Consider the following 13,395-nt stretch of genomic DNA (forward strand, 5'->3'; position numbering starts at 1 on the left):
TAATTAGGACCTGTACCCATATCTCTACAACACCAAATCCTGTATCTACTGCCTCCCATAGGAGTCTTCACAAGAAAGGGCTTATACAGGGATAAACACCAAAACAAGTTAGAGACCTTTTGATACTGGACCAATACTCAGCACCTCAACTATCCTAAGAGGAAGGCTGTCTAAAGGTACAAAGTCAGAGATCTACATGGACTTAAAGACAATTTTGAGGGCAGTAAGATTCACCATTAGATTAACCCTCATTGTTCCACAAAGCTCCATGGCCCCTCTCATCAGGAAAAATAAACATCAACTCAGGTGCTATATCCTAACTGCTGCCTTTTCCCAGAGACTTTGATTTTAAAGGAGAACCACTGAAAGAGAGCTGTGACTAACCTTAAAGAATGCCACCATCATCATGGAATTTCAGGCATGGGCCAAGTGGGTGGAGAGTGTATTTCAGATCAGTCACTCATGGTAAATTATTTCTCCCAGTCCCCAAAAGAGATTGTTCAAGCTATCCAGGTTCAGGCTGATCGAAGTAGAGGGTCAAGCAACCCAAGGTTGTTGTGAGGCATTCTTGGTGATGGTATGCCATGACCAACATGACTGAACACGTTCTCTGAATGTGTGTGTGTGTGTGGCTATGAATTAGAGAATAAACATAAAATAAAGACATACAAGTAAAGAAAAGTGGGAACTGGGTGGTCTCAACTTCTCTAACAGAGATAGCTGTGGCCCTGAACAGTTCCCAGGTTTATTCTTTTTTTTTTCCTTTCTTTTATCTACATTTATCTTATGCTGACTTTATTCCCATATCATGAGTTTTTGTTTCTTCAGTTTCTTCTGGGATATCTTTTTCTTCTGTGCAACTTCCTCTTCCAGTTTAGGGACAATTTGCTCCTTTTCAGTGAGGATCATCTCGATGTGGCAGGGAGAGCTCATGTATGGGTTAATCTGTTTATGAGCTCTGTATGTATGACGGTGCATCTTTAGTGCCTTGTTCACCTGAATGTACTCAAGGACCAGAGAATCTACATCTAACCCCTTAAGTTCAGCATTACTCTCTGCATTTTTAAGCATGTGCAGCAAAAATTCAGCACTCTTTTTGGACCACTGATCTTTTGTTCAGCCCCACTGTTTAGCCTGGGCACATCTACCAACTCCACCATTGTAATGATGAAATGGCACACACTGCTTCTGTAAAGTGACATTCTTCAGATACTTGGTGGCTTTTTGGATATGCATACCCTTGATGACCTGGGCAATTTCACTAGAGTTCTTAAAGTGAACATGAAGATTTGAACTTCTTGACTTGCAAGACTTTGTGGGCTTCTCTAGGTCAAGTGAATAGCGAACCATTTTCAAAGATCACCTCAGGCCGCTAACGAGAAGAGCCCAGTTTTATTCTTTTAAAGGAAAAAAAAAATGGGAGAAGAGGATCATTTGTTGGATGTAAATCGGCTGAAGATGTGAAGACAACTGGCGCCATGTAGTTTCTCTGATCTTTTGGGGCCAATTCTGACAAACAAGCGAGGCTTTCTTTAACCAAATACTGCTTTGCAGTTTCAATAACAACAGGCAGCTAGCATATTCACTTGCTAATTGTGCTTATTGCCCTGCAAGTGACTGCTCACAGAATGACGTTTCTCCATGTACAGGTCACCATGTTTGTTCAGATTGGGCACTCTATACAATGATATATATGGAAGATTTTAGAGCTTGTTATAAGAAGAGAAAGTTTGTAAATCTCTAGGCTGGGTAAAGGATTACCTTGGAGGATTACAAGAGATTTTTATACAACATTTTTTAAAAAGAGACAGATTGGCGTGATCTTTCTTCAAGAGATAAAGGCTTTGTTAAGTGAAGAAAGCAAGATATAGTCTGGTGTGTACAATATACTACTGTGTGCTGTGTGTTATCTGTTCAGAATTGCATGGTTCAGTAGCTACTAGCCACACATGCCTATTTAAATTTGTATAAATTCAATAAAAATCCAGCTCCTGTGTCACACTAGCCATATTTCAAGTGCTGTATAGAAGGTGTGGCCAGAGGCTACCACAGTGACCGGTATGGTAGACAGTTTTCATCTTTACAGCTCTGCTAGATGATGCTAGTACAGAATACCTCTGGAAGAACACACAGAAACTGGTAATGGTGGTTGCCTTCAGGGAGGATAACCAGGAGGTTGCAATGCTGTATGTCTTTTTGTACCTTTTGAATTTCAATTCATGTTTATTAGGTATTTAAAAAACAAATTGGGGGGGCAGCAGGTGGTATAGTGGTTAAGGCACTGGTCTTACACATGGTCGACTGCAGTTCAAGTCCTGGACTCAGTGGCTTGAAACTCACATGGGGCGCATGTGCCTGCATGCCCCAAATCCTGAAAGTAGAATAAAGGAGAAGGGATTGTGGTGTGGTCATTCCCCTGGGAAGTGGTTTTTTTTACTTTCTATCTCTGTGTGGATGTCTCCAGTGAGTGCACATGTCCTGTAGTGAAAATCTTTCTGAAAAAATTTAAGAAAATTTTAAAAATAAAATAAATTTTAAAAATTAGGAATTAGAAATTACCATATGGGGTAGTCACTGTGTCTTGACACTGATTTCTAGAAAATTACTTTAGAATTGCTTAAAACAAAATAAGCTAATAGATACTATGTCTCACATTTCCCCCTATAGCTTAATTATTTTAGTTCCTGCCACCATCTTTCTGCTCTTCTAAGTTCACAGGAAACAAAATGAATTAGTGAGTAGCAGAGAAAGTATTAGAAGAAAAATTTGACCTGCTGTTGCACACTGGTAGATAGCTTTTTTTTTTTAATGTGTGTGGATCATTGTGATTTTACTCCTCATGAATAAACAATAGCCATAGTTCCTATGGCTAAGGTTGTTCCTAGTCCATCACAGAAAGTAGTATTCTGTAGAAGGCATGGCTTCTGATCACCCAGTTTCCTGAGCAAGTCAGAGCATCCGTGTAATGGGGTGCAAATCCTGCTTAGCAGTAACCTGTCTCCAGACCATTTAAGATGGGAATGGTGTGGGGGCAACTACACAGCCACAAACTATGCTCTCAGAGAAAGGCTGCATATAAACTGAAAGAGACAGACAAGAGAACACAAGTGGTCCTGCTCAAAAGGCAACCTCTAGAGCAGTGATCTCCAACCAATGGTACTGGTCTTCAGAAAGCCACTTATATCAGGGCACCTTTGCCTACATGGTTGACCAGATACTGTTTGCAGATCAAGTGAATCTTTCATCTTCCACAATGATTATGTCACGAATAGACCATGTAGTGAATATATATGTATATTTCTCTCTGGTGAGAGAAATTTGTCACACGCCTTCTGACAAATTAAACAAAGAGAGAGAAGAGGGGTTGGCAAGTGACATGGTGGTTAAGGGTGCTGGACTTCCACATGACTGACCACGGTTCAAGTCCCGGACAGGGGAACTTGCCTTTTCACTTTCCCTCTTTCTCTCTCTCTCTTACTGTGTCCCTCTCTGGTCAAAATTAAAAATAAGTAAATAAATAAATAAATAAAGTTAAATGAAATAATTTTTTTAAAAAAGAAAGAGAAGATAATTTAGATTGTGTCTGTGGAGAATTTAACATGGTCTTTGTTGAAATAAGAGCTCAAAACACGTCGTCCATCCTCTTCTTCATCCTCCCCCTGCCTCTGCTCCTCCTCACTTCTAACAAAATAACTTCAGTAGTGCAAATATTTTTAATGATGATGATTTATTAAAATAAATATTCCTTCTTTCCCTCCCTCCACACCCCTGACAGTCTCCGTCCACAGGCCACAATTTCATCTGTCTTCTTAGTCAAGGAGCTTCAGCCACATCTTTGAAGGTAGGAACTTTAGGAAGGAATGAACAGTTATTAGTGAAAGGTGACTCTTAAAATAACTTCATCTGAGGAATGGACAAAACAATCATACATGAGAACTACTGGTTTGAGGACTGAATTGACAGGATACAACTGAGAGGCAACAGTCTGTTCCCAATTCTGGAAATCAATGGCACCTACAAGTAAGGCTTAAATCACCCCCCAAAATGTGGGTAGATTGGACAAATACAATACAGTCTGAATACAAAAATATATGTTGATTCTGTAATGTTTAAGACAACTTAATTTATAATTAAGTTAAGCTGAATTACAATAGCTTTTTATTATGCATATTTTACCAGTAAATAGCTACTGAAAATAAAGAAACCATCAGGTGAGGCCTCTGAAATAGTTTTACAGGGAAAGCAATGCTCATAGGTCAGTGTGGCAATGTACATCAGAGGCTTAAAATGAGCATGGTCTTTGGTCACCAATTGTAATTCTTAGAGTTTATCCCAAGGAAATTAATAAAGGCACGTATACCAGGTTAGTTTAATCAAAACTGTATCAATATAAAAATAAGTAATATCTTTTTATTTATTTATTGTTTTTATAGAGAGATTTTTGCTATAGGGTGTGTGTGTTTGTTGGAGAGAAAGAGAGAAACAGAGAGACAGAAAGCAATAATTTACCCCTCACCCCCCAGAGGAGATGGCCACACCACAATCTCTTCTCCTTCCTTCTCTTTTCGAGATCTTGGGTATGCTCGCATGCACACCCCGTGTGAGTTTTAAGCTGCTGGGTCCAGGACTCAAACAGTGGTTGACTATATGGGAGTCCTGTGAATAACCATTACACCATCTGCTGGTCCCAAAATAAGGACTATCTTAAACATATATTAATGGAGGTTGCAAACTGTATGTGTGTGTACATCTACAAAGTTATAAAAGGTGATGGGAGAGAAGCATCAGTATTAATATTCAACATTGCTCAATAGCTATTTTTAAGTGAAACAATTAAGAAATCAAAATAGGTACAAGATTAACTAATCTTAAAGTAAATATAATATGCTGGTGGGTTTAAAGTATGTACCATAGCGTTCAGCAGACATCAGTTTGGAGTGGGGAATTATGGGTGATTTTTATTTTCTTTTCACTCAAACAAATAATATTTTCCCCAGTGTATTTTGAATAAGTACATTACTTTAAAGTTTGGAAACCACCATCCTGTAATGGATGCCTCTTTTTCTTGGGAAGGATGTGATGTGTGAGAGCCCCTAGGCAGGCTTCTGCCCCATCCATTTCTGGAAAATCCCATTGAGGCCAAGTGTAAGCTTGCCCAGGCTGGACAAGGTTTCAGGAAGTAGGAAGGGATTGATGATTTTACCTGCTATTTTTCAGCACAGATGTGGCCACACCCATTGCTGATGCAGTGTTCATCTGGCCCACAGTCCCAGTCACCTCCGCAGAGCTCTGTGCAGATGCCTATGTTAGAACAGACCAGCTGAAACCAGGGTGCTTCAAGTGCAGGTGCTGGGGAGGACAGCCCCTGGTTAAAGAGTCAGGTCCACTTTTTTCTTTTAGTATAATACATAATATAATTTGAAATGATTACTCATAGAATAAAAGTCACATATACAGCTGAAAACAATGGACTCACATAATCTCTATAAAGTGGGGTCAATAGGTGGCGTGGTAGTTAGGGCACTGAACTTCCACATAGCTGACTGTGGTTCAAGTACCAGACCTAGAGGCTTACTTTCTCATTTTCTCTCTCTATCTGTGGTCAAAAACAATAATAGTAGTAAATAAAATTAAATAAATACTTATTTAAAAAATAATCTCTATGAAGTAAGGCCTAATTTAGAGATGGGGATAAGTATATGGGCAAAGGGACAGTGCAAAGATGCTTAAATGTCTTCACTTCATCCTTCCACAGTGGAAGGAGCAGAGAAAAGGAGACTCATATTTACCGAGTACCATAATGAATGTTTTGTAGTATCCCATGTGGTGATACTAACCAGATTTCATAGGCGTGGTAGGAGGAGATCACAGAGGTAACATGCCTACTAGTAGCTGAAGAAGTGGTGTTTAACCCAAATCTGCCTGGCCCCTAAGCCAAGGCCTTTTCTGCTATCCCAAATGGTGAAACTGACCCTGATGTGAAGAAGACATCTCCAAATTTCAAAAAGCCACTCCTGACCTGAGCAGAGGCTCCCCAAGTTCCCAGAGCCTCAAGGTAATCTATGAAGGCCAATAAAGTATGTCTAAAAAACTGGATAAGACTCCACAGGGGATTCTAGCAAAACATTCATAGAGGTCCAGATGAATGTGTGCTCTGCTTTAACTGGCTACTCAGCTCTCGGCAGGAATTTCTTCACCTGCTTCTTTTTCTGGCCTATGTTCCTTATCTATAAAATGGGACCCTTGGATTCAGTAGGGTAAATGAGGTTCATTCTTGAGTGTCAGTTCCAATCACTAGAGGTGGTGATCCCATGCTGTATTGAGAAGGCTCAGACATCCTGACCAGGCTCAAAGAGGAGTGCTGTGATTGCTTAGTAATATCTGCGAGGTGAGAGGGAGCCTGGTAAGATGTCTACAGTGTCCTTACAGACCTCAGAGAAAACCAGAACCACCGACCCTTCCAGGCTTCTGGTAGTGCTGTTGATCTATGGTGAGGAAGTTGAAGACCCCTTGTCTCCCTCCCAGCAGTTTCATCACTTGTTGAGTTGATTTCTTACTATGCATAAAGCATGAAGGAGGTATTCAGGAAGTACAATGATGTCAGACAGCAGCTTAGAAAGAAGACGTCTACATAAAGTACTAAGAAGGCAGTATGTGAAAGGCTCTGGGAGAGGGAGATCCACAGGACCAAACAGGCCCAGAGGGGATGGAACATTACTTTCATATAGATTAATCAGAAAAGGTAAGCCTTGAAGTTTCAGAATTAAAAACAAAAATTTCAGAGAGTGTGCAGGCTCATGGGAAGGTGGGGGAGGGTGAGAAAGCACTTCCCTCCATAGAAGACGGCCACACCACAATCCCTTTTCCTCCATTTCTCCTGGGATTTTGAACATGCATGCACAGGCTCTTGGCATGTTTTTCATGTGGTTAGGTCCAGGACTCAAACTGGGCAGGCAGCCATATAATATCCAGCCACCTTAACTTGCATGCCAGGGGCTGACCCACCTGAATTTTTTAACACAGAATTCAGGGGGGCAGTGGAGTGCAATGAGAAGAGATAAGAATTATTAGCAACAGTTCACAAGGGGAGAGTGCAATAGGGCCTGGATGAGGGCAAAGCAAATGAGATGCTGAGGGCATGAAATTTAATGAGGTGCTTGCACAGCCCAGAGAGTGAGAGCCCCTTTATAGCTCGTACCTTAGGTGCCTTGTCTGTCTCTTTCCTCACATTGAAATACAAGGAATACAGGAGGAATGGCAAGTGGAGGGCTGGGTAAGGATTAGGGAAGAGCTGGAATTAAGCAGGAAAAGTAAGGAGGAACAAAGTGACTAAGGGTGAGCATATCTTGAGGACCCGAGGAATTAAATTTCATTCGGACAGGTCAAAAGAGGAATAACAGAGAGGGACGTGATTAGTGTGTACTTGGGATTATTCTGGTGTGAGAGCACAGAAGAGAGCAGGGTTCAAGAAGTAAGCAAGCTTGGGACCACAGCAGTTAGCGTAATGGCTATGTCGTTGGACTCCCATGTAGTCTACTGCGGTTCGCGTCCCGGATCTGGTGGCTTAAAACTCACGCCGGGCACGTGTGCGTGCGTGCCCAAGATCCCGAGAGGAGAACGGGGGAGAAGGGATTGTGGCGTGGCCATCCCCGCTGGGGGGTGATTTCTCACTTTCTGTCTCTCTGTCTCTCTCTGTCTGGCGAGCGCACGCGCCCTATAGCAAAAACCTCTCAGAAAAAGAAAAAAAAAAGAAGTAAGCAAGCTTTAGAAGGGAGACAGGGGCAGGGAGAGCTGTTAGAAGGAAGGGTGGCCCAAGCACAGGGCAGTCAGGGCTGGAAATAGAGTTTTGCAATCGGAAGTGGAAAGGAAGGGGCATATGCAAGAGATGGGTTCAAAGATCTGGTATTTGTCAACCAGTTTCGTGTGGGGGAGGGAAAATGAAAAAGAGAGGAGTTAGAGTTAAAGCTAATAATATTTAGGGAGAAGAATAAAATACAGTGAAAGATAATTTGGAGAAAAGAAAGATGAAGATTGAGGGTAGGGCAAACAATGTCAGGTGCTGTAGAAGACTTTGGCAATTAAGGATAGTCAAGAGATTGTCAGTAGGTCCCGGGTAGAGAAGTATCTAGAGTGCTGGGGGCAGGTATGGAGATTGGGGTCAGGCTTCAGGGTATAAGGAATGAGTCAGGAGGAAGTAAGGGCAGAGAATTAAGAACACTATTTTCAGAATATTGGTGGTAAAAGAAGATAAGATTGTCTAACATGACTGAGAAAGTGTTTTCTCTAGGCAATCCAAGCTATTTGTAGCAAGAGAGTTAGAAGCTGGTGGAGATGAAGGCAGCTGATGAGGGGAACAGAGGGGAGGAGTGTGACCCAGGGAAAGGATAGAGAAAAAATGGAGACAGAGGAAAAGTGATTCTGCTCCAGGGAACTGAGTGGAGGCTGCCAAGGAGAGTTCCCTGCAGTGGCTCCTTAAGAATCTTCCATCTCTCTTTTCTTCCCCTTCTCTACCTGCACACTCTGGTCTCTGAGGTTCTACTGTCTGGCTCGCTCAGTCAAAGAAGAATGGGGCTGCCTTCTGCTTGGACTCACCCAAAACATTCAGCGGTATCACTGCAGCCTGGAGCTCCTGAACCTCTAGGCTGAGGCTGAGAGTCACGAGGAGGAGGAAGCCGACCAATTTCATGTTGCTGCAGGAAGTCTTTGGTAAAAATGCTACAGGGCTGAGAGCAGCTGAAATTTATATCCTTCCACACCCTGAGCTAGAACAAAAGGCCAGGGGTGGGTCTAGGAACTGGACAAGCCTAAGCCCCACCCAGAAATGGACAGTTTTGGAGAATACACACCAGGTGTACACTCGGTAATGCCGTGTTACCTAAGCCAGGCTCTGAGCCAAGGAAACACCCTTCTATTATTGAAAATAAGTCTCCTAATTCAGGAAAGGCATGAGTGACTGAGAAATAGGGAGTCGTGAGGGGCGGGGAGAGAGGCACTAACTTTTCAGTATGTATTGTATTTCCCTTCAGTCATTCTGTTCCTTCTTGCTTGCTTTCCTTCTGACTTCTTTCTTTTTTCTTTTTCTTTTCCAGAGGGCATGTGTGCTCACCAGATCTGAGACAGAGAAAGGAGAGGGAGAAACCATTCCCCATGATGCATGGTCACACTGCAATCCCTTTTCCATTTCTTCACCCTGTTGGGATTTGGGGCACACAAGAATATGCATCTGGCATGTTTCTTAAGGATCCAGCTCCCTAATCCCAGGCCACAGGACCAGCCTGCATTTATTTATTTTCAACATAAGTAGTAACTATCTGCTCTGGGCCAGGTACCTGCTAGGCATGAGAAGTGCGTCCTCAGAGGAAGGACAGCTTAGGTACTGGGTAGTCTGGGTGCAGTCTGCCCCTTTCTCTTCCCTCCCTGCTCTGGGTCTAGCACCCCTGGTACTGAAGGCAGGAAGAGAGAGTAGGAGAGCTGGTTTGGTGCTCTTCTATCATCTTAGCTAGATTTTCTTTGTTGCTGGGCACTTTGAAAGAAAGAAGGAAAGAAAAAAAGAAAGAGAAAAAAAAGGAAGGAACGTGCATATTCAATGTTTCACTAAGGGCCCTGCTACCTAATTCTGGGGCCACAGGAAGAGACCTTCCCTGTTATGCTTCATTTCACAGTTCCTGAAATGCCACCAGTAAGAGGTCCTTTGACCAAACAACTGACCTCATAAATCAATAGAACATCTTGACGGTTAAGGAGTACAGATATAGGCCATTCATAAAGCAGTTTTACAAACTGCTTTAATTCAATCCTGCACAGCCCAAAGCTGAAACTGGCTGCTGTCCAACTTCTGTAAGGGAGCTAGAGACTGGCTCCCTGTGTCGCCAGCCCTCTGAACGTGCTCTCCCGCACCTCCTGCAGCTCTCTGGCCACCACGTGCTGCTACCTGGGTGGAGAGCTGTTGGTGTTCTGACTGGGCCCACTACCCTGAGCTAGGCAGCTGCCAACTCTGCACTGCTGCTGTGCTGGGCCCATGGGCACCCCGCCGCTGCTTACCTGAAGCCCTGGCTCACAATGCCTGCCTGGTGCCACTATAGCGAGAAGATGACCCCAGCTTCTCTAAGATGGTGCAGGGCTTCTCCAACTGCTGCACCAGCATCTCAGAGCACAAACTGGTTGAGGAACTGTGGACGCGGGAAAACATGGAGCAGAAGTGCAACTGTATGCACGGCATCTTAAGGATCACTGAGCCCTGCAGCAGGTGCTGAGCCTGCCCTTCCCCATCCAGCACGGTGTTAAGATTAGTCCCAAAAACTATACCAATAATGAATTAGAACAAATCATGAGGAGATTCACCATGAGCTAGCAAAGAAGGGCTTTATGGGTCCTGGCATCCATGTGCCTGCCCCAGACATAAGCACTGGCGAGCAGGAGATGGCCTGGATCATGTACAGCTATGACAGCACCATATGGCCCTGTGATACCAATGCACACGCCTGTGTGACCTGGATGCCCATCAGTCAGGGTGGCATCCACAGATGCATCTCAGCTACGGCCCAGGGTTTTCCATAGGATGGAGAACTTCATCGACATGGTCAACCATGTGGGAGTCCAGAGCCTTAACTACCACACCACTTGCCAGAAATTTTTAATTACTTTGTAACTGCATGACAACCTGGTGATAAAAGCAGTTATTAAAAGTCTACGTTTCCAAAACCAAAAAAGGAGTTAGAACCTGATAGAAACTTTCAGAGATCCTAAAAAATGAAATATTCTCCATATGCAACTCCAAATTTTAAAAATATTAAAACCTGAATTAAAAATCTTTTCTGAAATTGCATAAAACTCAAAGGTATGGGAATCAGCAGCTGGTGTAATGGCTGTCGCTGGACTCCATCATAGTCAACCGCGGTTCACGTCCCGGACTTGGTGGCTTAGAACTCACGCCGGGCGCGTGTGCGTGCGTGCCCAAGATCCTGAAAGGAGAATGGAGGAAAAGGGATTGCGGCGTGCCCATCCCCCCTGGGGGGTGATTTATCACTTTCTGTCTCTCTGTCTCTCTCTGTCTATCTGGCAAGCACATGTGCCCTATAGCGAAAACCTCTCAAAACAAACAAAAAACAAAACAAAACTCAAAGGTATGTTGAAATTAAACTCATTCATTTTTAGATGTCTTCATTTCTGTTTTTAGTTTGGGTGCCTTGTTTTGCTTGATCCCTAACCATGGGCTTAGTTTGTCCTAAAGTTTACTCAGAGCTGATCAGGGCCTTCAGAATCCTGGTAACAGCATTCCAGCCATTTCCCTGCCTCTTCTTTTGTTCCTCGCCCAACATCCAGGCACTCTGGGTTTCTTTGGTTGTTGTACCTTGCCAAATACTTCATGTTGTAGAAACCTAGCTCAGGCTGTTGGTGGAACTTCTCTTTCTTTGCTGCCTATTTTTTTTTTTTAAATTTTTGAAAATTATTTTATTTACCTTGTTTATTTATGTATTTATTTTAATTCAAAAGCGAGAGAGAGAGAAGTGAGAAAGCAAGCCACTTTCTGGGACTCAAATGCAGTAAGCCATGTGGGAATCCAGCACCCTTAACCACCACCCTACCTGCCGGACCCCTCTTTGCCTAATTAAATGATTATCTATCAAGGCTCAGGTCTAGTGGGGGAGAGTATTTCTTTCTTAATACTTGTAATAGTACTTATCATGCTATATTGTAATTATTATTATTTTATTTCACATTTCTCTCCTGTGATCATACTGATGGCAAGGATAGTTCTTATTTATCTTGAGTATTCAGTGTTTAATAATGGATATTATTGTCCTCAATAACTATTAAATCAAAACATGGTGAAAACAGAAATATAGAAGGAACTTTGACTAAATGGTGGCAGAGAAGACAAAAATGGAATAATACGAAAAAGTTTTGGAGCATGAAGTTGAGTATGTGTTTATAGAAAGACCACAGTGGGCTCTTTAAGTTGCTGAAGTGAAAGCTCTATGAGGACATGATCTAAAGACCTAGCTTTGGGCTAGAACAACCTCCATTTGAATCCCTGCATGGCCACTTCCTGGATGTGTGATTGTAATCAGGTGTTAATGTTAGTGAGTACAGAATTGCAGTCATTCTTTGCCATAGGAGGGGTGCCACCACGCCCCAGAATTGCAGTCATTCTTTGAAAAACATGTATTGATAAATGCTAGGGATGTGGTGTGAACAGGACAGGCACGGTACCAGCTCATATGGAGCTTCTACTCTCTTGGGGAGATGGAAATAAACCAACTTTCTACAGCAACCATGTTGGTATAAGAGACAAAGTTCTTTTCATATAAACTTGAAGTGGAAATCAAATGTCATCTGACTCCCCAGGACTAACAAGAGTAAGTCCATTTGCCTTTTTTTTTTTAAATTTATTTATTTTTATTTACATTTTTAAAATACATTCAATCACATTATTTAGCTTACAAGGTGATCATTTCAATATATGAACATTTCTCCCCGGTTGAGTTGATCAAAATATAACAACACTACCTCCCTGTCTCAACAATGCTGTCTTCGTATCCCTCCTCCAAATGTTCTTCCCCAGGCCCCACTCCTCCACACACACCACATCTGGCATTCATATCCATCTCTTGTGTTTGTACATCCTTTAGCCCGTCAGTTTCAGTTATAGAGTGTGGACATTCGGTATATATTAAGTGGGGACATACAGTGTCTCTCCTTCATAGCCTGGTTTGCTTCACTCAGCAGTAAATCTTTCATTCATATTCTTCTACTTTCTGTCAAAAGCCAGGGTTTTGTTGTTCTTAATGATTGAATAGTATTCCATAGAGTATATGTGCCACAGTTTTTCAATCCATTCAGCTGTATGGGGGCATTTTGGTTGGTTCCATGTCTTAGCAATCGTGAAAAGTGCCACAATAAACATCGATGTGCAAGCACTTTTCCAATGAGAAAATCTTCTGTCCTTTGGGTAGATGCCAAGAAATGGGATTGCTGGATCATATGGCAGTTCTATTTGTAGATTTTTGAGGAATCTCCAAATTGTTCTCCACAGTGGTTGGACTAATTTACATTCCCACCAGCAGTGTACGAGAGTTCCCCTTTCACCACACCCCCGCCAACACTTACCATTTTTTGTTTTTTTTAGTCTTAGCCATTCTGTCTGGGGTTAGGTGGTATCTCATTGTTGTTTTGATCTGCATTTCCCTTACAATGAGGGATATTGAGCATTTTTTCATAAGCCTCCTGGCTATTCATATGTCATCTTTAGTGAGTGTTCTTTTCAACTCCTTCTCCCATCTTTTAATAGGGCTCATCATCTTTTTTCCAAACAGCTTCTTTAGTTCCTTATGTATTCTGGTTATCAATCCCTTATCTGATGCATAGTTTACAAAAATATTTTCCCATTCTGAG

General features: G+C 42.4%; 1 protein-coding gene and 1 pseudogene across 1 annotated transcript; one reads left to right on the forward strand and one right to left on the reverse strand.

Moving 5' to 3' along the window:
• Nucleotides 1-3,720: 3,720 nt before the first annotated feature.
• LOC102477466 (protein Wfdc21-like) lies at nt 3,721-8,735 on the reverse strand. Its single transcript, XM_006154406.2, has 3 exons — nt 8,593-8,735; nt 5,204-5,301; nt 3,721-3,848 (listed from the first exon to the last, which is right to left on the reverse strand). Exons 1-2 carry the CDS (start codon nt 8,684-8,686, stop codon nt 5,207-5,209), a joined length of 189 nt encoding a protein of 62 aa, XP_006154468.1. The 5' UTR covers nt 8,687-8,735; the 3' UTR covers nt 3,721-3,848; nt 5,204-5,206.
• A 935-nt stretch (nt 8,736-9,670) lies between these two features.
• LOC102476359 (glutamate dehydrogenase 1, mitochondrial-like) overlaps nt 9,671-13,395 on the forward strand; it is a 15,212-nt pseudogene continuing 11,487 nt past the window's right edge.

The sequence above is a fragment of the Tupaia chinensis genome, unplaced genomic scaffold (assembly GCF_000334495.1).
Source record: "Tupaia chinensis unplaced genomic scaffold, TupChi_1.0 Scaffold000407_4, whole genome shotgun sequence".
NCBI classification, from domain to species: domain Eukaryota; kingdom Metazoa; phylum Chordata; class Mammalia; order Scandentia; family Tupaiidae; genus Tupaia; species Tupaia belangeri.